Source organism: Phaenicophaeus curvirostris, chromosome 1, assembly GCF_032191515.1.
Source record: "Phaenicophaeus curvirostris isolate KB17595 chromosome 1, BPBGC_Pcur_1.0, whole genome shotgun sequence".
NCBI classification, from domain to species: domain Eukaryota; kingdom Metazoa; phylum Chordata; class Aves; order Cuculiformes; family Cuculidae; genus Phaenicophaeus; species Phaenicophaeus curvirostris.
Window position 1 is genome coordinate 172,644,663 of NC_091392.1, and position 22,724 is coordinate 172,667,386.

The window sequence follows — 22,724 nt, forward strand, 5'->3', positions numbered from 1 at the left end:
CATATCTTTTAGATCTGAGTCATCATCATCTAAGGTGTTTTAATAACCTTTATTTAACTGGAATCAGGTCCCCTGGATTCCATGATACATTTTTTTTTATGAAATGACAGAGAGAAGTACACTATACCTGCCCAAAAGGCACAAAAGGGGGAGGGCCACCTTCTGTTCCAATGTTACTCCTATTGTGTTTTGCTAAACTCTGTAAAAGAAAACTGTTGATTAATAGATTGCAAACACAAAACAGATTATATGATAAGTATCTCTATTTCAGAAAGCATATGAAACCTGTAAGATGAACATATTAAGCATAAAAAATAATGATACACTTAAAAATCCTGGGGCACCTGACAAGGAGACAGGAAGAGGGGCAGGAAGACAAAGAGGAAGACAAAGAAAGCTATGAAAATTTGCAAAATCATAACGGCAACACATACAGCAAATGCAGAAAACTCAGTTATATGCCAAAACCTACACTAATAGAACAAAGCACAACACCAACAGGCAGCAGATGTTTACATAGCACCCAGAGGAATTTACTGCCACCAGAGGCTGTGAAGGCATACAGTTTGAGCCTGTTTGAAAAGGAATTGGACCAATTAAGCCTTAAAAATGTAAGATTCAGGGGAATCATTCTACACAAACACCTGAAGGAAGTCAGTAGGGAAGATGGAGCCAGGCTCTTTTCAGTGGTGCCCAGTGATAGGACAAGGGAGAACAGGCACAAAATGAAACACAGGAGGTTCTCTCTCAACATCAGAAAATACTTTTTTTACTGTGAGGGTGACCGAGCACTGGCATAGGTTGCCCAAGGAGGTTGTGAAGCCTCCATCTTAGAAGATACTCAGAAGCTGCCTGGACACTGTCCTGCACAACTAGCTCTAGTGATCCTGCCCAAGCAGCAGGGATTGGATTAGATGACCTCCAGGGGTCCTCTCCAATGTCAGTCATTCTGTGAAATTCAGGACCCATGCATAAGAAAATACTGAAAGGATTAGTCAGGATTGTATGCCCTGATAAAACATAATACAACAACTCTGGATACCAAAGGCTGTATAAGAACTCGGGCTGTGTGCTCTCCCTAAAAATCACAGAATAATAGAATCATAGAATAGTTTAGGTTAGAAGGGATCTCCTTACAGATCATCTAGTTCCAAGCCCCCTGCCATGGACAGAGACACCTCCAACTACATCAGCAGCCTGCTCAAGGCCTCATCCAACCTGGCCTTGAACTTCAAGGGAGGGACATCAACAACTTCTCTGGGCAACCTGTTCCAGTGATTCACCATCCTCATCATCAAGAATTTCTTCCTAATGTCTGGTCTAAAACTCCCACTCTCCAATTTATAGCCATTGCCCCAGTCCTATCCGTACCTGCCCTTGTAAACAGCCCCTCCCCAGCTTTCTCATACACCCCCTTCAGGTACTGGAAGGCTGTTATAAGGTCACCCCAGAGCCATCTCTTCCCCAGGCTAAACAACCCTAACTCTCTAAGTCTGTCCTCATAGCACAGGCGATCCAGCACCTCTCTTCTCACCATTGTTGGAAAGAAAGAACTGTGCTACCAGGAAATTTCCCCTATGGCCTTATGAAAAGTACAGTACATATACTAAATTGATCAGCAGATCCTTGGATCACAAAGACTGTAACAATAAGCATAACAATCACTGACATATAACATCCATACAACAGAAGTTCTTTAAACTTAGTCACAATCAGGTAATCGGTGATCTCATCCTGAAAACAATGCATTCTCAATAACAGAAATTACTAGTCCCCAACAGCAGTAAAGAGATTTATTTTTTACAATCTTTACAAATTACAACAACAGCAGAAACCTGCAAGAGTTGAATGAAATTCACTGGAATTGACATTTGTTTATGTGTTAACTATTTTGCATTATACATAAAGATTTGATTTCAGAAGTGGAAAAAGGAAAAACAGGTCCTTAATGCTGTTAAAATGCATCAAAACTGTATTTCCTGTAACTAATCTGCTTTATCATCTTCATTTCTTATTGTTCCTTTTTTTCCACTGGGAGAGTTATGCATAATTACATACATCATTTAGCACTCCCCATGGGTAGAGAAAGTTTTAATTACTTAAGGCTATATATGACATTTAGCTATGCATTTATTACTGTGATGTAAAATTAGTTTAATTCCATCATGTGAGGACTGTACTATAAGCATGAATATGCTTTAAGCCACTATACAATCAGAATTTCTTAAAAAAAGCAAGATATTAAGTTGACTAACTAATATACAAATCAAAACTTTTGGTCCACTCTTTCCAAGTTAACTACTTTTATTCAGGAACCAAAGACTATTTTCTAAAGCATTTTTGGCTATTAATTCCTTTCAAGGGTGGAAAAAAAATAGAAATCCTTTCCCTCGTTCCTTGGAGTAAAAAATGCTGTTCATGTATTCAATAAATTATTCAATACAAAGCAGTCGGAAGGACAGAAATCATAGAATTCTTCTGCTTTAGTTTCAATGAGTTCACTACAAGTGTTGCCTTACAATTACGAGCTAGCCAAGGGCTGATCACTGTAGCATACCTGCACTTTCCTGGGCCAAGCCACTTAATTTCCCCAGGATAGGCGATTGAGGTACTATAAACTTGACACTTTTTTTTTTTTTTTGGATCTACAGAAATGTAGGTGATTGTGGAATGAATGCCAGCACTGAATCAAATTACAATACAAATAGTTGTATGATAGCCTAAAAACTCAATCATTTGATCACAGTTAATTCCTCACATCCTATAGTCAGGAAGAATATGCTTAAGTTTAAGATCGTACTTTTTCTCCTTCTTTCCCAAATCAGAATCAAGGGAACACATACAAGAAAGATTGTTCCAAACTGCTGCTCAAACATGCAATATGGTAAATGGCAAAAAAGCACTTAAAAACTGACAGCATATTTACTAACATTTAGCTACATGAGTTCTGCATCATAACAATTTATTGCACAGAATTGTCACCCAGAGTAAAAGAACTCTGCCTAATGGTAAATAACTGCTTTGACATTTGCCTCTCAAGTAGCACTGCCTGCCAAGTAGTGAGAACAACTGCTTTGGAAATAAAATTCCACTTTGCACTGAATAAAAAGCAAATTGGCAACAAGAACAGTATTTTTTAACTTACAGTTAAATTTCCTTTTAGCAGAGCAGTAACTACCATTTACAATAAACTTTGTTATTAGTACAGTTAGTATACATCTTTTACCCTTTCCATATTCGAACTGTGACATTAAAAAAATATTTCCTAGGGAATCTCTAAACAAAAATTTACAATATAGGAGACTGAACTCCTACATATTATAGACTATTTATCCCCTCACACTTCTTTCTAATAGGAATTTTGAAGTATATGTATAACTACACCCTTTTCCCATTAGGTAGCTTCAATATTTAGCCTCCCCTTCACTAAAATAGAAGAATCATCATGTATACAAGAGAAATTCACTTTTAGATAAGCTGTAATTTGCTAAACTGTAATATGTTTTAAAAATATAAGGGGCAGCCTAACAGTCTCACCAACCACCTCAGCAATAGTTGCTTCAGCTTTCACGTACAGATTTTGATTAATAGCAAAATAAAGTACTCCTGCTTCATAAGGAAGGTAACAATAATTATCTCACAGATACTGATCCTCACTGACTGAAACACCACTCACCACCTAAACACTGGGAACACTATGAAGCAAAAGTTATTTGTAACTGTATTCTCACCTAAAGAAGTCCATGACACATTACCTTATATTTTCAAATAGCTTAGAAGAAGAAAGATCACACAACAACATTCTCATTTACTCTTATTTATTTACTGTCACTTAAACAGTGACACTTAAAAGAAAAACTCCTGAAATTCCCAGGCAAGAATTACCTTATGATAAAATCGAATGCTACAAGGACTACTACATTTATTTCATGTGAACTATATTTTCAGTGTGTTAATACTGCATTCATACCACATACCCTATAACTGCAGTGCAAGCCACTGATTACTAAAACCTGATGCCCCCAGAAAGCAATTTCAAACATCACTCTGTATGGAATAAAACGGTAATGCAGCCATGCAACTAGATGCTGACAAACAGGTGCACAGGCAATAATTTAAGACTAAAATTGAAGTTGACTGTGCAAAGTTCTCTACATCTATTTGACCTCACAGCACTAACTTTTTAATGAGTATAAAAGAAACATTTCATCAGCTATAAAATAAGCCCAATTAACACTGCTCAGACACTGTGGAGGAGAGAAAAAAAAAAAAAAAACAACCTTGCTTCAAAACAAGTAGTTGAAATAGTCACACAAATAAAAGTTTTCTGTCTTTTTATGCAAACAAAGGTCAGCACTTCATTTAAGCTTCTGTGGCAAGATTAAAGGAGCAGTGGCAACGTCCTTGTTCGAATATCTTTGAGAGCTGACAATCTTGCTTATTTGTCAACCATTCTCTTCTGTAAAGCTTTCTGAACAGGACAGAAACATTGAGTTCCTGTTACTGCTATCAAAGTAGCATCTAGCTTCTATAGACTTGTTTGGGCACTATCTGTCTAGCTGTCAGCTTGGATATAGAACTGGAACTACAATTTCCAGTGGTCATGGTTCATCTGTCCAAACTGATTTCTTGTTACTCACAGCTTTTTTGACATGGCCACATTCATTCCGGGAACCTGATCATGTCCTGTGAGTTGGTCAATGAGAAAAAGAAAATGATATCCAGGCAAATTGCAAGATGCAACCAGAGAATTGAAAGTATAGCAAAAAACAGTAGTTACTTTATTATACTTTATCTTACCACAGTAAATCAGTGAAAACATAGATACCTCTCTTTTAAACACACTGTATAAAGCCAACAGAACTAGCTAGCAACAACTGCTGAAAGTAGTAATCAGCAGCACATCAATGATTATTAACTGGCTTGCTTTCTTGTAAACAGAACATCTTCGGAGTTTCTCAACACTGATCTCAAAAACAAACTTATTTTTATAAAGCAATATTTATTTGTTGAAGCCCAGACAGAAGACACATGAAAATAAACTGTCAAAAATATCACCAATAAAGCTAACCAATTCTACTGCCTATTCTCCTATCAATTAGATGACATTCTTAAGAACACATTCCTTCTGTAAGCCTTTCTGATGAAATCTGCGTAAGTATTCATACTTATGGTCACCAACTTCAATGTTTACTGCATTTTTTTTTGCCTCAAAAATACAGTCTGCATACAGTAACTGTAAAAATTCTATAATATTTTGGTATCAAATACACTGTTTTGGAAAGCAACCACCCATTACTGCACTATTTGATTCATACTTTTAGTCACTGCAGATTACAAAAGGAATAAGTTCCCATACAAAGCTCATTTATAATTTCTTCATTTGCAACATTATACCAAAGATTATTTTGGCTGCATCCCTAAAAATATTGGGACAGCAAAGTTCTAAGAGCTTATCATACTGAAGTTCACAGTTAGCACATTAAACTTGATGTCATTCAACATAATATGCATCATGTAAGACAAGTATTTCCAGTGGTGTTACCTCACCCTTTGTAATTCCCACTTTTCTATAAGATGCTCCACTTCACCTCCTAGTACTGCTGTGTTACTGTCATCCAACAGCAAAAATCCATTTCTCACTTGAACAATTCCCGAAAGCTTAATTTTTGTTCCAGGTGGAGTGTTCAGGCTAGAAACAGAAACAAAGACACATGTTCGAAATGTGGTTATTAATATTCTGCCACCAAAACCATAAAATTCTACTCTTATTATAATCCTACCGTTATAATATTTAATAATAAAACATTAGCACCAAACATCTTTGCAATAATCCCTTCAGTATGCACAGTACTTTTCAACAGCTTTATTGGAAGACTTCCCATTCATTACACAAAAATGCCATATTGCAAATTAGATTTTAAAGGAGAAGAATGTTTGCAAATTGTTTGGTTAAAATTCAAGTTAAAAATACCAAACAAAGGATATGATTTGTTTAGACTAACAGAAAATGTCTCAAAGTCAGTTGCCTAAGTTCCTTGTCCTAGGATGCATTTAAAGTTAATAAACAGAGGAACTCCAGATGGTTAATCATTTGTTTTAGACATTTAACTTAGGAGAAAACAATGAGCTGTTAGAAAAGAAGCTTTCTACACATTGCTAACAGCCAGGACTTTTCAAGCATAAATACAAAAACCCATGCATCTTGTAGTGCTGCTTCTCTCATTGTCATTTAAAAACATCAGGATGCTCTCTGTGGTTGGCTCCCACAAGAAGGTACCTTGCCTTCTTTTCATGAGAATCTACAGATGCATAAAAGAATAACACATCTCAAACTCATAACTGAAAGACTTGACAACAAGTACAGTCTCAAAATTATGACTTCTTTTTTCTTGCAAGAAACAGGCTGCAGTTAGTTACAGATTTTCAACCGTGGTATTAACTTTAGCAATATTCATGGATTTTCATTATTGTTCTGATAAAAGTAGAGAACATTAAAAATAGATAATAAAGAAATAAGGGTCATGAGACACTGCAACAGGTAGCCCAGGGACGTTGTGCATGGCCCCTCCCTGGAAGGATTCAAGGACAGGTTGGATGGCCTTGGTCTAGTGGGAGCTGTCCCTGCCCAAAGCAGGGGGTTGGAACTGGATGATCTTTAAGGTTTTTTCCAACCCAAGCCATTCTATGATTCAAAATATCTCAAAAATACTAAAGTTATACAAAGTGTGGGAGGGGTAAATAGAAACCCTAGTCGTGAAGAATTTCTAGCTTAAGATAAAACTGATTATATATTTATTTAAATACGTGCAATAGAATACTATTCAAGTTTAATAGTCCTTGAAACAAGCACATACAACACAATAAATTTTCATACAATGTTGCCTGCAAAGAACTCACATCATTACTACAAAGTGATGAGTTCTTCGACACTTTTAAGAATTTATTTAAAACTTGTCAAATTATGTCTTCTACTTTAAATATTTTGTGATCTGGAATCCACTTACAAAGGTTCCTGTTTGCCCTTCTTTTCTGCTGTCTTTATATTCACAGTGGAATATAATCCAATTTCTACTGGCTCAAGCTAAAATTAAAATAGCATTAAGTGTTCTCCCTTTTAAGGCAGTAGTAGTCTAAACTGCAAGCTGGCTCCTGTTAAGAAGGCATAGTTTAACAGGAAAAGATAACATTTAAAAATGAAGTACATATCTATATCTAACTGTTGCAGATAGCAGAAAAAGAAAGAGGAAGATTTTTTTTTTTTTAAATATCAAAGTAATCTGGAGTGAAGAGCAAACCACACCATGACTCCTGAGACTAACCACTAGGGATAATTTTCAACATCTTCATAACTAAACACACAAAAAATTCCCACGTTCAACATTAATTAGCTCTCTTATCCTTCATCTTCAACGCTAGAAATATTTGCTAATTCAATTCAAGTAAAAGCCTTGCCCATAATAAAGCAGCACTAATTGCATTAGTTTAGGTGTGTCAGGCTTGTGACATTCCTGCTACTGAAGTCAGACAAAAGATCTGCTACTGCTAAAAATTGGGAATTTGGCTCAAGTTTGCACACACCCAAAATGCGGAGTGCCATGTCAACTCCAACTCAGCAAATGGCTTCAAAAATCCACATTCTTCCACTACGCCCTTCAGAAAAAACAGTATTGTAAATTACATTCATATACACATCCGCATGCTGAATTTAAGGTTCTCCTTTCGATACAAAATTTGAGAAGGAAACCTATTTCGTCAAGGAATTTTTCAAAATATTACTAAGGACACTTTCATTATTTTAAGGATATTTAGCTGTCAAGCAAAACTTTGAAAAGAAAGTTGTTCACCTTATTTTTGACATGCTATTGTATTCTACTGCTGTGCAACTTGTGTGTCCATCAGTCATCTGTAAACGTAACATTCTGGGAGCAGCCTGAGATTCTTCGTTATCCTTCGGTGCAGCAACATTGCGTATTTTCTGTATTTGCAGAACACATGGCCCTTCCAGCTATACATGCAAAACAGAAAAAACAAAACTGTTAATATCATGGAGGAAACACACTGTAATATCTAGACACACTACAGATGCTCCCAGGCAAAGGGAAGCGTAATTTGATCAGGCAGCCATGTTCAATTCTTATCGCTCACATACTGTATGTTCTAAAACATGATAAAAATGGCTTTTTCAGAGAAACAGTAGGATGCTTCGTGCATCTCTGCAATACCAATTATGGAAAGTAAGTCAATGAAAGAACTGGATGGAGGGGCAAACAGAGTCACAAATATGGTCACTTCCCACACACTATGGAGTCCAAAGAAGATTTCACATGCTGTACCTCATGGTCTCATTCACGGAGTATTCTAAAGAAAGCAACATCCAGCTTGGAAGGATATCTGGCTCTATCAAAAGTACGTTTTAAGTACAACCGCTTTGTAAACACAAACTAGAATCACAGCTTCTTTACACAGAGGTACAATATAACAACCTCAAGGGACATCACTATCTGTTGGTTATCTAAAAATGCAGCATATTCTCCTATACAGACCACAGTTTATATTAAAAAAAAACCCAGAACTAAACAAGCAAACCAAACAACACCACAAAATAAAACCAAACCCAACCCAACCAACCACACATCATCACATTTAGGTTATAGCTCAGTATACAATTATCTCGACCCCTGTGAGAAATAAAAATGAATAATCTGATCTCTAACACCTAAGAGGCAGCAGAAAAGATGATAAAGTGCATATTCCACCAGCTTCATCCCTTTGAAAAACGGAATATGTAGCCCAGGACAACGCAAAACGTGAGCAGATAACCAGGAAGTAAATACATATAAAGAAAGGAGAAATGAATACATAAAAGAACAGAAGTAGTGAGATTAGATAACTTGGAAGATGAGGAAATATTATTTAGGATAAGAACAAGAGAAAAAGGAAAATACTCTGTAATACCAACGAGAAACAGTGCCTTTTTAAGGGCTCCTGAAGTAGGCATTACGAGCCAAGAAAAGAAAACCTTGATCAAGATGAAGAGCTCAAGGCCCACAGCTTACGTAAGGCTGCCAGACAGCTGTTTCTAAAAAGACTAAGATTTAGTTCAATCTGACAGCATTACCGCACTCATAGCCTTGTCAAAATTACCTCAGCTGGAAAAAAAAAAACAAACCCAACTAAAAACATGTAGGATAATTTTTACACATACAGTTTCAAATGCAGTTACATCAGGAGACCTGACGTGGCAATCGCTCTCACTAGATGGTAAAGCTGAGCACTTCAAGACTGGAGGTGTTCGGGTTTTTTTATAAAATCATGGGCAACTTATGTTTTAACTGTTTACCATCCATCTCTTGGTACTCAGAAAGAGTCTCTCTGAGCTCAGAAATGAAATGAATTCTGAACACTTCTGGAATGGATATCTCCATTGAAATAGCACAAATACTCAAGAGAAAATCAGTTTTGCCTTAAACATAACATCATCACTAAATTATATATTATAACTTCATAGGCTTCTTTGCATTTTTACTTCATCAAAAAACACTTAGCATACACTTATAGTATATAGTTATCTAGATAGAAATGGGAGACTTCAGCTTTTTCAAATCCTATGCAAATATGGCCATCTTGTGGTTAATGCTGGTAATATTCATTTTTTAAAACCATACAAAACAGACACGAGTAAATAAAACATTTTTGTGTATCAATGACTGAAAAAACACCTACAAAACTGTCAAATATCCATGTTGTTTCACACTAGGACTCTATGCCACCTTTTATGCAAACATTTGCTTGTTACACTACTACTACATATTCAAAGTTTTTTCTATGCAAGATGGAAAATTCTCAAGATACAGGTAAACAAAGCTGATCACAGTCTTGGATGAGAGGAACAACAGTAGCATATAATTTTTATAGTTTCCTGAAGCATTTTTGAACCACAAAGGACTACTTTCTACTGAGAGATTATATTAAGAAATCACTCCCATCCCAACTATATTCTATATTCGAATAAGCAAATACTCTCCTTTATAAACACGTAGTTCTGCAACATAAAATATTGGTATACACTGCAACTTTAATAGCAGCACTTATTAAGTAGTCAGATTTGCTTTATATTACTCAAAGAGGAAACATCACAGTTTGGAAAACAAAGATTACCTGAGAGTACAGGCTAAAAACTATAAATACGAGTCACTTTTTCTATGCATTCGTTCTTTCTTTTCAAAACTTAGCACATTATCATCCTCTAACAAATGGTTTGCAGGTGTTTGTTTTGATTTGGTTTTTTAAAGAATAATTTTCTAAAATATACTATTTGAATAAAGACAGTTGATTAAAGTAAGACCAAACAAAATTTTACTAGAAGTTCACATGTAAAAAAATCCTGGCTCCTTGGCAATACTGACAGAAGTAGGTAAAGTCCTTAGGATTCAACATTTCTTAACCAAACATTTGTGTTTAAAAGAAGACCATTAAGGGCCATAGTCGTCTTCTATCCTGCTCGTTTCCTCCAGCATCTCAAAATTCCTGCTGCTATTGTCAGAAGCCTGAAAATATTTGCATATGCTTGAGAATATCTGTATTTTCACTCTTCCAACAATTAAAGATGGAAGGAGCCTGTAAGCACTGATCTCTCAACTCTCTCAACTGTCTGACAACCTGGGAAACAGAAATAGCTTGAATTAAACAAACTTTCTTTTTGAAAGTTTGGATTGGAGTGGAATCCTACAGCATTCAGCCCTATTTTCCAACATTCCAAGTGGAAATTTATCAAGCTCCATTCACTAACAGTTCCTTTTTTATTTTCTTTAGGATCCTACATATATACTAGTTTGTGTTGCCAGCAAAAGAATGAGACAACAAAAAAGAGAACCCTTGAAAGGGCACACAGCACAAGTCATACATTAAGGACAGAGCAGTTAGTTTAATAGGGATACTTAAAAATTAAATTAGAACTAGTTTTCTCACCTCTTCGACCTTTTCATTTCCTGAGATGTTCACTTTTACGAAATATAGACTTTGCATGTATAGGGATGCAGAAGTTTTTTTTCCCGTGAAAGCATAGCTGTTAACGCATGGGTTTTTCAAAGCACTAACCAACAAAATTTTCAAGCACACATCGCTCATTTCTGCACAGAGGTTTTTTATTTTGTGGAAACAAATAGCACCTTCTCTAATTTCAGCTGAGAAACATGAAAAACCCAAGTGGTGACTTGAGCAGCTAAACTAGAAGTAAACGTTTTCAAGTAAGTAGAGACTCATATGTAACATCCACCAAAGCTCTGAGGAAATTAATGACACTTTTACCTTAAATTGACCACCTGAACTATATAATAACAACAGAAAAGTAGAAAAAATTCTCTCTAAAGGAAATGGACAAGTTAATAGGTATTGAGTAACCTCTACTGATTAATTAAAAATGAACACTACCTCCAAAGAAATCCTTCCATAACACAACAAAACTCTGAAACAGTACTATTAAAGACACTTTGCACTGAAATCATGTTTCAACAGCAAAACTAAATAAGGCATGCATTACCACATGTACAACCTTAAAACACTGGAGAATTACATTTAACCAAATATGTTTGGACTTCGTGAATATTACATAATATGAAATGCAAAATTCAGCAATACTTCAATTAGGCAACTGAAAATCAAACAGGGCAAAAACAGATGCCATAAAAATTAAACTATTTTGCTTGTTCTCCATATTTTGAAAATAAGATACTGTAGAGAAAGAAAAACATTAAAACCATAGATATAAGAAAGAGTTAAATCAAAATTTTAGGTGGTAAAAAATAATTTAAGCACTGAAGTATCTTGAACAGCATGTTATCTAGAATCCTAAATAGGTTAACAATGTTTCATAAAATAACGTCTTTTCTTTTCTTCTAAGTAATACCTGCAAAAAGCATAGCTCCACATAATAAGAAATAAAGTTAATAGAGCTTTTCCCAGAAAGTTAATTTAATATGTTGCATTCATAGACTACTGCCCGGCTAAAAACTACAATCCTGACATGCACTAGCTCTCTCTGACCGTAATATTCCTGCTGCTGTTCCCGTGGAAGATTGTTTACCACAGTCACCACTGCATTTGAACAGTAACTTACGAAGAAAAAAACAAATAAAAAAAAACCCATCCAAATCTTAACAGCCTTTCTCATCAATCTTACTTTCTTAAAACAAATCCACCTTGATTTATCACCCTGAATTTCAACAGCAATGAAATATATTTCCCCAGAATTTTCACATCAGTGATATATAAACTGTCAATATCTGCAAGTTAAGGATAACGAACTCCTACTAAGTTTAAAATACAGTTACTTCATTTATCTGTTCTTATAACTGAATGTAAAAAAGAATTACAGGGAGGGTGTATTGAAGGGGCCATCCTGGCACATTCAAGTTTTGAGTATAATACTACTATGTAGCATATAAAGTGTAATATCATCTAACATAGTTTATCCAGATAACCTATAGTATACAGATATAGGAAAATTGCATAAAATGTACAGCTATAATCACATATGCAAGTAACTCAAGCAATACAGCATCAACATTTATCACCATGTATTACAATCACAGAACTTTGTTGCTCTCACAAGAATAAATGAGGTGAAAAAATGAACTTCTGGTACCACACCAAGATCAAACAGGTGACATGACCTTTGAGTGATAAATTAAGTTGCAAGGATCGTTGACATGTATTGAAGCATTTCTCTCTTTCTGAAACTTTGCAGGCAAACTAAAATGTTCATGTCTGAGTCTGACCTCAGTGCCAGGGAAAGTCATGGAACAGGTGATCTTGAGTGCTATCATGAAGCACATGCAAGAGAACCGGGTGATCAGGCCCAGTCAACATGGGTTCACAAAAGGCAGGTCTTGCCAGACTAACCTGATCGCCTTCTATGACAAAGTGACCCGGCTACTGGATGAGGGAAAGGCTGTGGATGTGGTCTTCCTGGACTTCAGCAAAGCCTTTGACACAGTTTCCCACAGCATTCTGCTTGAGAAACTGTCAGCCTCTGGGCTGGACAGGCGCACACTCTCCTGGGTGGAAAACTGGTTGGATGGCCGGGCCCAGAGAGTGGTGGTAAATGGTGTGAAATCCAGCTGGAGGCCAGTGACAAGTGGGGTTCCCCAGGGCTCAGTGCTGGGTCCAGCCCTGTTCAATGCCTTCATCAATGACCTGGATGAAGGCATCGAGTGCACCCTTAGCAAGTTTGCGGACGACACTAAGCTGGGTGGAAGTGTCGATCTGCTGGAGGGTCGGGAGGCTCTGCAAAGTGATCTGAACAGGCTGGACCGCTGGGCAGAGTCCAATGGCATGAGGTTTAACAAGGCCAAATGCCGGGTCCTTCACTTGGGGCACAACAACCCTATGCAGTGCTACAGACTGGGAGAAGTCTGTCTAGAAAGCTGCCTGGAGGAGAGGGACCTGGGGGTGTTGGTTGACAGCCGACTGAATATGAGCCAGCAGTGTGCCCAGGTGGCCAAGAAGGCCAATGGCATCTTGGCTTGTATCAGAAACGGCGTGACCAGCAGGTCCAGGGAGGTTATCCTCCCTCTGTACTCGGCACTGGTGAGACCGCTCCTCGAATACTGTGTTCAGTTCTGGGCCCCTCACCACAAGAAGGATGTTGAGGCTCTGGAGAGAGTACAGAGAAGAGCAACAAAGCTGGTGAAAGGGCTGGAGAACAGGCCTTATGAGGAGCGGCTGAGAGAGCTGGGGTTGTTTAGCCTGGAGAAGAGGAGGCTGAGGGGTGACCTCATTGCTCTCTACAACTACCTGAAAGGACGTTGTAGAGAGGAGGGTGCTGGCCTCTTCTCCCAAGTGACAGGGGACAGGACAAGAGGGAATGGCCTCAAGCTCCGACAGGGGAGGTTTAGGCTAGACGTTAGGAAAAAATTCTTTACAGAAAGGGTCATTGGGCACTGGAACGGGCTGCCCAGGGAGGTGGTTGAGTCACCTTCCCTGGAGGTGTTTAAGGCACGGGTGGACGGGGTGCTGAGGGATATGGTTTAGTGTTTGGTAGGAACGGTTGGACTCGGTGATCCGGTGGGTCTCTTCCAACCTGGTTATTCTGTGATTCTGTGATTCTGTGATTAACTTATTCTACAATATACTCAAACATTGGATTATTTTCTATGTGAAACAATGACCAAACCAGACTAATGCAGCACAGAAGGCTGTTATCAGACAGAAATCAGATAACACAGAGGAAGTAAAGTAAAATTATTGACTACCTTTTCCACTTTTCCACCATTGATGTCACTGGGGAGGAATTTCTTGCCAATGGTTCTTAAATCTGTCTGAAATTAATACAGAAGATAAGAAAATATTAACTTAAAATATCCTGTTTCAAAAAATCTCAGCATCATAAAATAGAAAAAAGGGTATTTCTTCCATAAAGCCAACCATTTAATAACTACTAAAAAAATCTCTGTAATTGCATGCAATGAAAAAAATTCAACAAGTAGAGTTTACAGAATAAATCCTTTTGCTTTTTCAATTATATTCTTGTTTTAAGCACATCTTCAAAGACAATTAAAATTATTTTAATAGATGAAACAAAATTAATGTTTAATTATTAGACATAACTTTGAGGCTTAATAGAGGAAAACTTCATTCTTTGTCCTCCATCTGACACTTAGAGAAAAGCATTTTTAGCTTGTGTGTTTTTACACGCACACATCTTTAAAAAAAGGTTGGGATGATTTTTGCAATTATGCCTGGAATAAAAGCTTACATCATATTTCCATTTAATGCATTTTAACTTACATGTCTGATTACTTCATTGGGGAGTAAGGTTGACAGCTGCATGACATTATTTAGCAACTGTGCAATGTGGCCACTGACGTCATTAAACTAAAGAGTTCATATGATCAAAGGAACAAATCTCCACAAAAGCACTTTCCTCACCTAACACTGTTTGGACAAGCATATCAGTCATGGTAATGGGTGACAAAAGGATACACTGGATGGCTAAAAGCTGCACTATGTAAAAAAAGGAAATAGAATCAAACTATTCAAACTTTGGATATTAGATTTTTAATGCATTTAAATGTGTTATAAGGAAAAAATCAAGCACAGCAGTGCAGCCTAAAACACCTATGTTTTCTTAATTCCATTGCTTGAAATAAGCTTGTTATTTTAAATAGAACATGCTGGCACACTTTACTGTACTGAAGCTGAAAATCCTCCTTTTTATTATGATCATAAAAACTTCCAAAAGAAGGGCTAATTGTAATTATTTCTGGATCTTGTACACCAACTCACCATTAATACATGCCAATGGACTATTGCTCCAGCATCCTAATCTAGGACGGAGCCACACTATACCTTAATATCTAAAGCATTGTAAACTAGCGGTTTATTCTCTTTTGCAGCGAGAAACACTGGTACCTTACAAATCGAAAACTAACTGTAGGACTGCTTTTTTAGTCCACTTACTCTGAGTACCTAGAGTGCATAAATGCTCGACCCATTTTCAGTTGCACAAGAAAGGCATAGATAATGATAAGAAAGCATATTCGCTTTTCAGTCTCAGCTAACCTGATCTGTAATCTGTCAGTTATTTATCTCTGAATAGCACAACAGGCTTCCATAAACTGTTCCCACATGTTCCACATCCATATAATTGACAAGTCTCCAGCTAGGTGCTTCGCAATCACAGCAGCAGAAAAGGGACACCACTTTTGCTAACTCTTTGCACCATCTTATACTAAATAAAAATATCTGAAGAACTGAAGGTTTTTATTTTGTACTTATTTAAGCAATTCACATACACACACGCGTGCGCACACACACACACAAAAAATCACAGAAAGGTCAGTTGACTTCTTGGTATCTTCTGCTTGAAATGTGGCTCCAACAGAAATGCACAAATTCTTTCCTTGACTAAGAGGCGGAATTCTAAATTCACCGTTATCCTGTCGCTTGAGCCATGCCACTATTCCCTACTTAGCCAACAGGCAACTTAATCTTCTGGGCATCAAAACAACTGACTTATTGACAAAAATATTGCTAGGCAATTCAAAATGGCTTTGCAGTACCCACAACATTTCTGATTTATTTTATTTTTACTATCTATCAAACAAACCAGAAATACAACACATAGATGCATAACCTTATTGGTACTTATTCTAGCATATAATTACATTCGGGATGACACTCAGCAAATAGAAGTGTTTTGGGTTTTTTTATAAAGCGGTAATGCATTCCCAGATATACATTTAGAAAGAGAAACATGTTACTACAATTCCAAAACCAAATGCATACCCCTCTGCATGCTTTTCATTACTTTATTTGCATTTTTGCATTGATATTTTGCTTTACGTCTTTTCAAATTCATTACATGAATTGGTGCATGTATACATGAGTGATTAAACATGTTTCAAAGCATAAATGAAAGGAGCAGAGGGGATAATTTTTTTTCCAGAGCATCTTCTTAAACCAACAGTAGATGAAACTCAATGATGGTAGACAAAGTAGTCCTTTAACAAATCTCAAGTTCATTAAGAAAGAATATCTTTCACTTAAGTATTCTACTACGTATTTTTTACCCTTTGGAATTACATGTAGTTATTGCAAAGGAAAAAGTTGACATAAATCCACATACAGTGCATACAAGCTTTACAACTTGGGTAGGGATGACTGAGGTTTTAAAAAAAGGAAATGTGTAATTCTCAAGTCTCCCTCATGATTTTGATACAATAGATTAAAAATAAGTAACAAATACCCACACTGAGTAGCTGCTTTTTTTCCCTTATTCCTGAAAGGGAGCAGACTTACTAATGTTTACCAACAATGCAAATATTAGAAATCTGAAAAATAGGAATTCATATGCACACTTTTGTCAAATCCTTGTAAGTATTAGGGTTTTTTGCTTCCAAGTTCTTTCTGCATCTTTTATATATTTGTGTACATATTTGTTGGCAGGAATAACAACTGCTGACTCAGTCGTAAATGAAAAAAAACTGTTTGCAGTTACATAAATACATACACACCACCAAAAAAAAATCACCATTAGTTTGAATATGCTTTAAGGAACATCACACCTAAGTCAAAGTGTTCTATCTGTCCCAACAAAATAATATTTTGTACTATAATTTCACAGTCATGTCAGTACACAGCACTTGTGATTTTATTACTGTTTCTACTTGGACTTTAGACTTACAGTTCATGAAAATATTTTCTTACTGCAAATTATAATCATTTCTCTCACCCATGTTTTACAGTTTGGAATAGATGTTATTTCCAAATAAAACTGACAGCTGATACATGCAAGGAGAGAGATAGGTACTCTGTCCTTTATGTAGATCACACAGACAATAGTATACAATTCGCCACACAAACCTACACATGATCCATTAGCAAGATTTGTCAGAAAAAAAATTTTCATGATCATAACTTACATTAAGAGCAACTAGGATAATGTCATTTGTATTGACTTTTTCAGAGGAGCTTATGCAAGCTTCAATTCCTTCATCTGAAAGATACCTGTTAAAGAAAAAAAAAATTAAGATATCAAATGATGCATCTATTAGACAAATATTTTTTCTATAGATATGAATATTATATTTAGTTTGTACCTTATGTGCTGGTGAAGCATACGTTTAAAAAAACTTGGAAAATTACTTCATGTAAAGGGTCCCCGTACGCTGAGGTGAGATTAAGACATTTCTCCTTCCATAAATACTAAATGAATTTTAAAAAGTTCTATTTACAGAATAACAACAGACCATACTCTGATTATATCGAAGACAGTCACACTATCCTCCTCATGCCCAGCTCCTCTCACCCACCCCAAATAATAAGAATCTGTTTTCAAAATCAAGCATTTGGTCTTTACTTGGTCTAAGTGGCATACTTTCACTCATGCACTTGTAAGGAAAAAAAAACCAAAACAAAACAAAATCAATAAACTCTACCTCACATACAACACAAAACAAAATCACATCTGTTTCTAAAGAACAAGACTGTAGGGTTAAGCCCTCAAGGGCTGGGGCACACGACATTGCAAACCATTGAAAAGCTGGAGTGTATCCAGAGAAAGGCAACACAGCTGGTGAGAGGCAGCTGAGGGAGCTGGGGCTGTTTAGGCTTGAGAAGAGGAGACTGAGGGGAGATCTTATTGCTCCCTACAACTAACTGAAAGGAGGTTGTACTGAGGGGGGAGCTGGCCTCTCCTCCCAAGTGACGGGGTACAGGGCAAGTGGGAATGGCCTCAGGCTGCACCAAGGAAGGTTCAGACTGGATATCAAAAGAAAGTTTTTCAAAGAAAGGGTCACTGGGCACTGGAACAGGCTGCCCAGGGAGGTGGTTGAGTCATCATCCCTGCAGCTATTTTAAAGACGGGTAGATTTGGCACTCAGGAATGTGGTTTAGCACTGGACAGGTATGGTTGGACTCTACGATGTCAAAGGTCTTTTCTGACCAAGTGGTTCTATGATTCTGTCCTATAAAATATATTCTTGCTTGCCTGGGCTACAAGGCAAGTGATAAAAGTCTAAGTGTATCACAGTGTATCAATAGCCAAATATAACGAAAAAGTTTAAATAAGAACAGAAAAACTCCTCCACAATAACATTTGGGAATGGCATTGGTGATGGTACTCCAGGAACAATACTTTTCAAGAAAATAGATTTGTTCATCTGAAAACTAAGGAATTATTAAACGGATTCAACTAACCAATTCAAAAGGGCTGGCCTATTCTAACCTTCAAAAATACTTAAAAAAAAGATTATCTTGAGTGGTCGGAAATTGTGACATTTGTTATTCATTTTGCTTAATGTTTCCTACTTTAAGCTCCGGGTTTCAGTTTTATGTAGCTGGCAGTCTGCCCTCTCTGCACAGCTCTTCATTTTATTTAAATACATCACAGCAATCATTAAATAATTGATATTTCCTAGATACTCAGTCTGAAACACAGCACTCGCCCAAATAACATTTAAATAACTACCAAGAAATCACCAGTCCCAAAGGAATAAAAGAATGATTTAAAAGAGAAAGTTGAATATACATTTAGAAATATTAAAAATAAATATCCCTGACTGCATCAAAAAATACTTCTGTTTAAAGACAACATCTGCAGTCAAACATTTAAACAAGGGAAAACATTTGAATGAAAGTACACTTGATAGGCCTTTTGGATTCTAGCCCAGGAAATGTTAACATTACCCCTCCAGCCCTGCCAGTGTTCCCAGATAATTAATGAACCCAGTTGTGTTCTAACACAGACACTTGAAGGAATCTAACTGTTCAAGTCAGATACTGATATCCAGCAAGCCCTGAATGAACAGACCACCACTGCAAAAAAAAAAAAAAAAAAACCAAAAAAACCAAAAAAACCCACACACAAAACCAAAGCAACCCAATGCACTGAATGGGAAAAAAATCCCCATATCAAAACATAAGAAACAATCCTAATTTATAGAAAAAAAAAAGACAAAGGATATAAGGTGGCAAGATTTGGTGGCTTGCACAGGAACGCAGGATTTCCCAGATGAGAGACTCTGTGTTTGTGTACTACGACCTGTGAAGACTCAGGTATCTGCTGAGAACTAGCAGATGCATCTTGTTAGCTGGAGTCAGAAGGTAAAGTACAACACCACTCCTTCTCTATGCCAGAGGAAAACATAACAGATAAATCCGAAGGCACTATCTTACTCTCAAGGATTTAACTGTGGATTAATTGCACCAACCGACTGCCCAGAAAGAGCAATATCATAAACTTTAGAAGTTTATCTTCTGTCACCTCCAGTATAAAACTGAAGATATGTTCAACACCAGTGGTTGGGGGCAAGTATAAAACACACAAGCTGAGTTTCAGACTATCAGGTAACTCATGAAAGATTCCTCCTCTTCCACTTCTAACGTAAATAAAGTCACTCTTGACCTCTACTGAAGCTAGCAGGATGGCAGTTCTCTTTGGGACTTAGATAAGCACTACCATCTAGATGTAGGCACTACCATTTTTCAGCCAGAAAAAAAAATATTAATTTTAGAGAATGAATAAAAATAGTCTGACATAGAATTAAATCTTCCCCAGATTGGACAAAGTGATTAATTCTGCTATCACAAAATTCACTGCTGAGTCATGCTTTTTGTCTTACTTCAAAGTGAAGACTCAGTCACAGCTGTCTAAATCCCTTTCTGCTTTAGTTGAAGTTTCCAGTTTACAAAGTTTTATATAGAAATTTATATGTAAATTTTCAGTTCAGTTTTTCTCATTACTTTGGAGTTTTTTGAGACAGAAAGACAAAGAAAAACCCACTGGAAAAGACTATTCATTTTTGACTTAAGCTGATTTAAGCAGCAGTAGTTAACAGAAACACTGCCCACCTGACTGAAATGTCTGCCAAGGTAACAGAGAAAACTCCCTTATTGCCTGCAGGAGAGAACTGATAATTATTGACCAGGCACACTGGTATAGAGAGTATCTGTTGCAAAGATGCAGTAGTCCAGCCCACTTAGGCCCCTCTGTGCCCATGGGCTCCTGTATTTCTGGAGAAGGCTCCTCACAGCCTGAGAAAGAGAGTGACCATCAGTCACCCCTGTAATACCTGAATATACCAAATACCTGTATTGTAGCACAAGAGAGGTGGTATGATACAACTGGTAAAAGCTGCCAGAAGGACATCTTCCAAGCTGTGGCCAAAAAGAATACTAAACATCAAAATGAATATTCAAATATCTGACTAAAGTCAATTACCTCAAGTCCAGTAAGTAATTGATCTCATGGAAGGCAACTTTGAGATCAGGATCACAGCAGGCTGAGTCCAGCAACCTCACCTGAGCTGGGACACCTCTCAAGTACAGCACATGAATTGGTTTGCTGATATAGCAAATGAAAAGGCCAAGGCAAAGCTGACCTCTTGACACTTGATTATTGCCTGTCAAGGAGTACCTGTGTGCATGGAATGAGTATTTCACTAATTCCAAGAGGCAAATCTTAACTCAGGCTAGCCTTTCTACTTGTCTCTATCCCTCAGTATCAATGTGCCTAAACACACACATATATATGTTTGCAGCTGTGGTTATTCATACCTTTTTATGCTTAAATACTAGTATTTCTCTGTGTACATATATATATATATCTGTGTTTGCATATGTACTTATACAGTGTCGTAAACAGGAGTGAATCTTGTAATTTTTGAACCTATAATTAAGTTGCTTTTTGGATTATAATAGATTCCATACGATGACCTGGCTAAATATTGAATTGGTTTATAAATAAGTGTTGCTAAAAAACTAATCATTTTATTTACCTCATATTATCAATAAATCCTAAATTGCTAAATCATATATCCATCCACGACACTGCTCTAAATACAGGCATGTGATTTGCTGTAGGTAGGACCTTTACAGCATAAGGCCACTCAATCTTTTTAGTTCCCTGCATTAGATGAAGGAAAAAAATTCTGACCCTGAACAAAACCAGACAGCAAAAAATCCTCCTCTGGAGTCAAGCAGAACAGCCTGGAGCTCTGTGTCTCTGTTATACTTATTCAAGTGCCTCACAACTCTACATTACCCGTTCTGCACATTTTGTACAATACCACAACCTGTCACAACCTTAGATAATGAAAGGTGAAATACAATGTGATCCTATTACATTAAGCCAACACATTTCCTACTGCCAAGGGGTAGGAAGCAAGTCTAAACCATCCATGAACCAGACCACACAGCTGGAAGCAGCTCACAAGCCCCTAATCCCCAAGAGGTACTTGGCAGTGCAGTAAAAAAAACAGCATCCTCACAAACTTGCTCTCCACCCCTCCACCTCAGGCTCACCCCTTTTTTCCCCCTTCTCTTTAAAAAGCAAGGGAGCACAGGGAATATAACCTGGCACAGAAATGCTGCTGCCACAATCAACACATTTCCCTTTTTCTTCCCCTTAAATGAACATTCTAGAATTGCACACTCTTGCTTAAGGTGAAGAAGCAAATAAATAAATACATGATAAAACAAATCAGTGAGAAGCACAGAGTGAGAAGCAGTCCAGCTCCACAAAGCCCTCCAAGAGGTCAAAGGATAGCCAGTAGCTGACCACTGACATCTTACACTGACAGCAATGAGACAAACTGTTTCTTCAACATACAATGCGGATAACACTACCCTGGAAGCTGAGCCTGAAAGACTTAGGAGGCAACTGTTCTCCAGCTGGCAGCTTAATTTTTGGCTTCATCCACCAAAGTCTGAAGCATTGTAAAGAGGTGTTTATATTTTTGAACAAACCAAAAAAAAAATAAAATAAATGCTTTTGAATAAAACAAAAAAAACCCCACAAAGTATAACTGCCCCCAAATACAAACACACTTGAAATTTTCTCTATGAGGACTGCTAACTACAATAATATACATTGCAACCACCTTTAATTTCAAAAAAGAAAACCAAAAAAACAAAACTGTACTCACTAGACTTCTTTCTTGTGCAACATGTTCCAAAACAGTCTCAAAAGTTATAAATTGAAGTAATGCAGGCAATTGAATTGATTTCAAAGGAATTAAAGCAAGTAATGCTGCATGAGTCACACAGGGATTTTGTGGCCTTGGAACATTAATACAGATTAAAAAAAAAAAGAAATAAAATCAGTTTACAACCAAACGGGCACAAAGCTGCCACAGATGGTTGAGATGGTTATTTGTGGAGCATTCTCTTGGGAGAGGAGACCAGAAAAGAGAGAAAAATAAATGCTTCTACTGCAATTC

The 22,724-nt window shown here is 37.0% G+C and overlaps 1 protein-coding gene across 2 annotated transcripts in view; it reads right to left on the reverse strand.

The window, feature by feature from the left end:
* TDRD3 (tudor domain containing 3) overlaps nucleotides 1-22,724 on the reverse strand; it is a 104,542-nt gene that overhangs the window by 40,202 nt on the left and 41,616 nt on the right. Inside the window, exons 2-6 of one of the 2 annotated variants that reach the window (XM_069880569.1) lie at nucleotides 17,427-17,511; nucleotides 14,256-14,321; nucleotides 7,848-8,008; nucleotides 5,551-5,692; nucleotides 128-199 (exon numbers count right to left, since the gene is read on the reverse strand). In XM_069880569.1, coding sequence (XP_069736670.1) covers nucleotides 128-199; nucleotides 5,551-5,692; nucleotides 7,848-8,008; nucleotides 14,256-14,321; nucleotides 17,427-17,511 — 526 coding nt within the window. Of the gene's footprint in view, nucleotides 1-127; nucleotides 200-5,550; nucleotides 5,693-7,847; nucleotides 8,009-14,255; nucleotides 14,322-17,426; nucleotides 17,512-22,724 lie in introns of those variants that run through there. The other variant, XM_069880578.1, reaches the window with a different exon arrangement.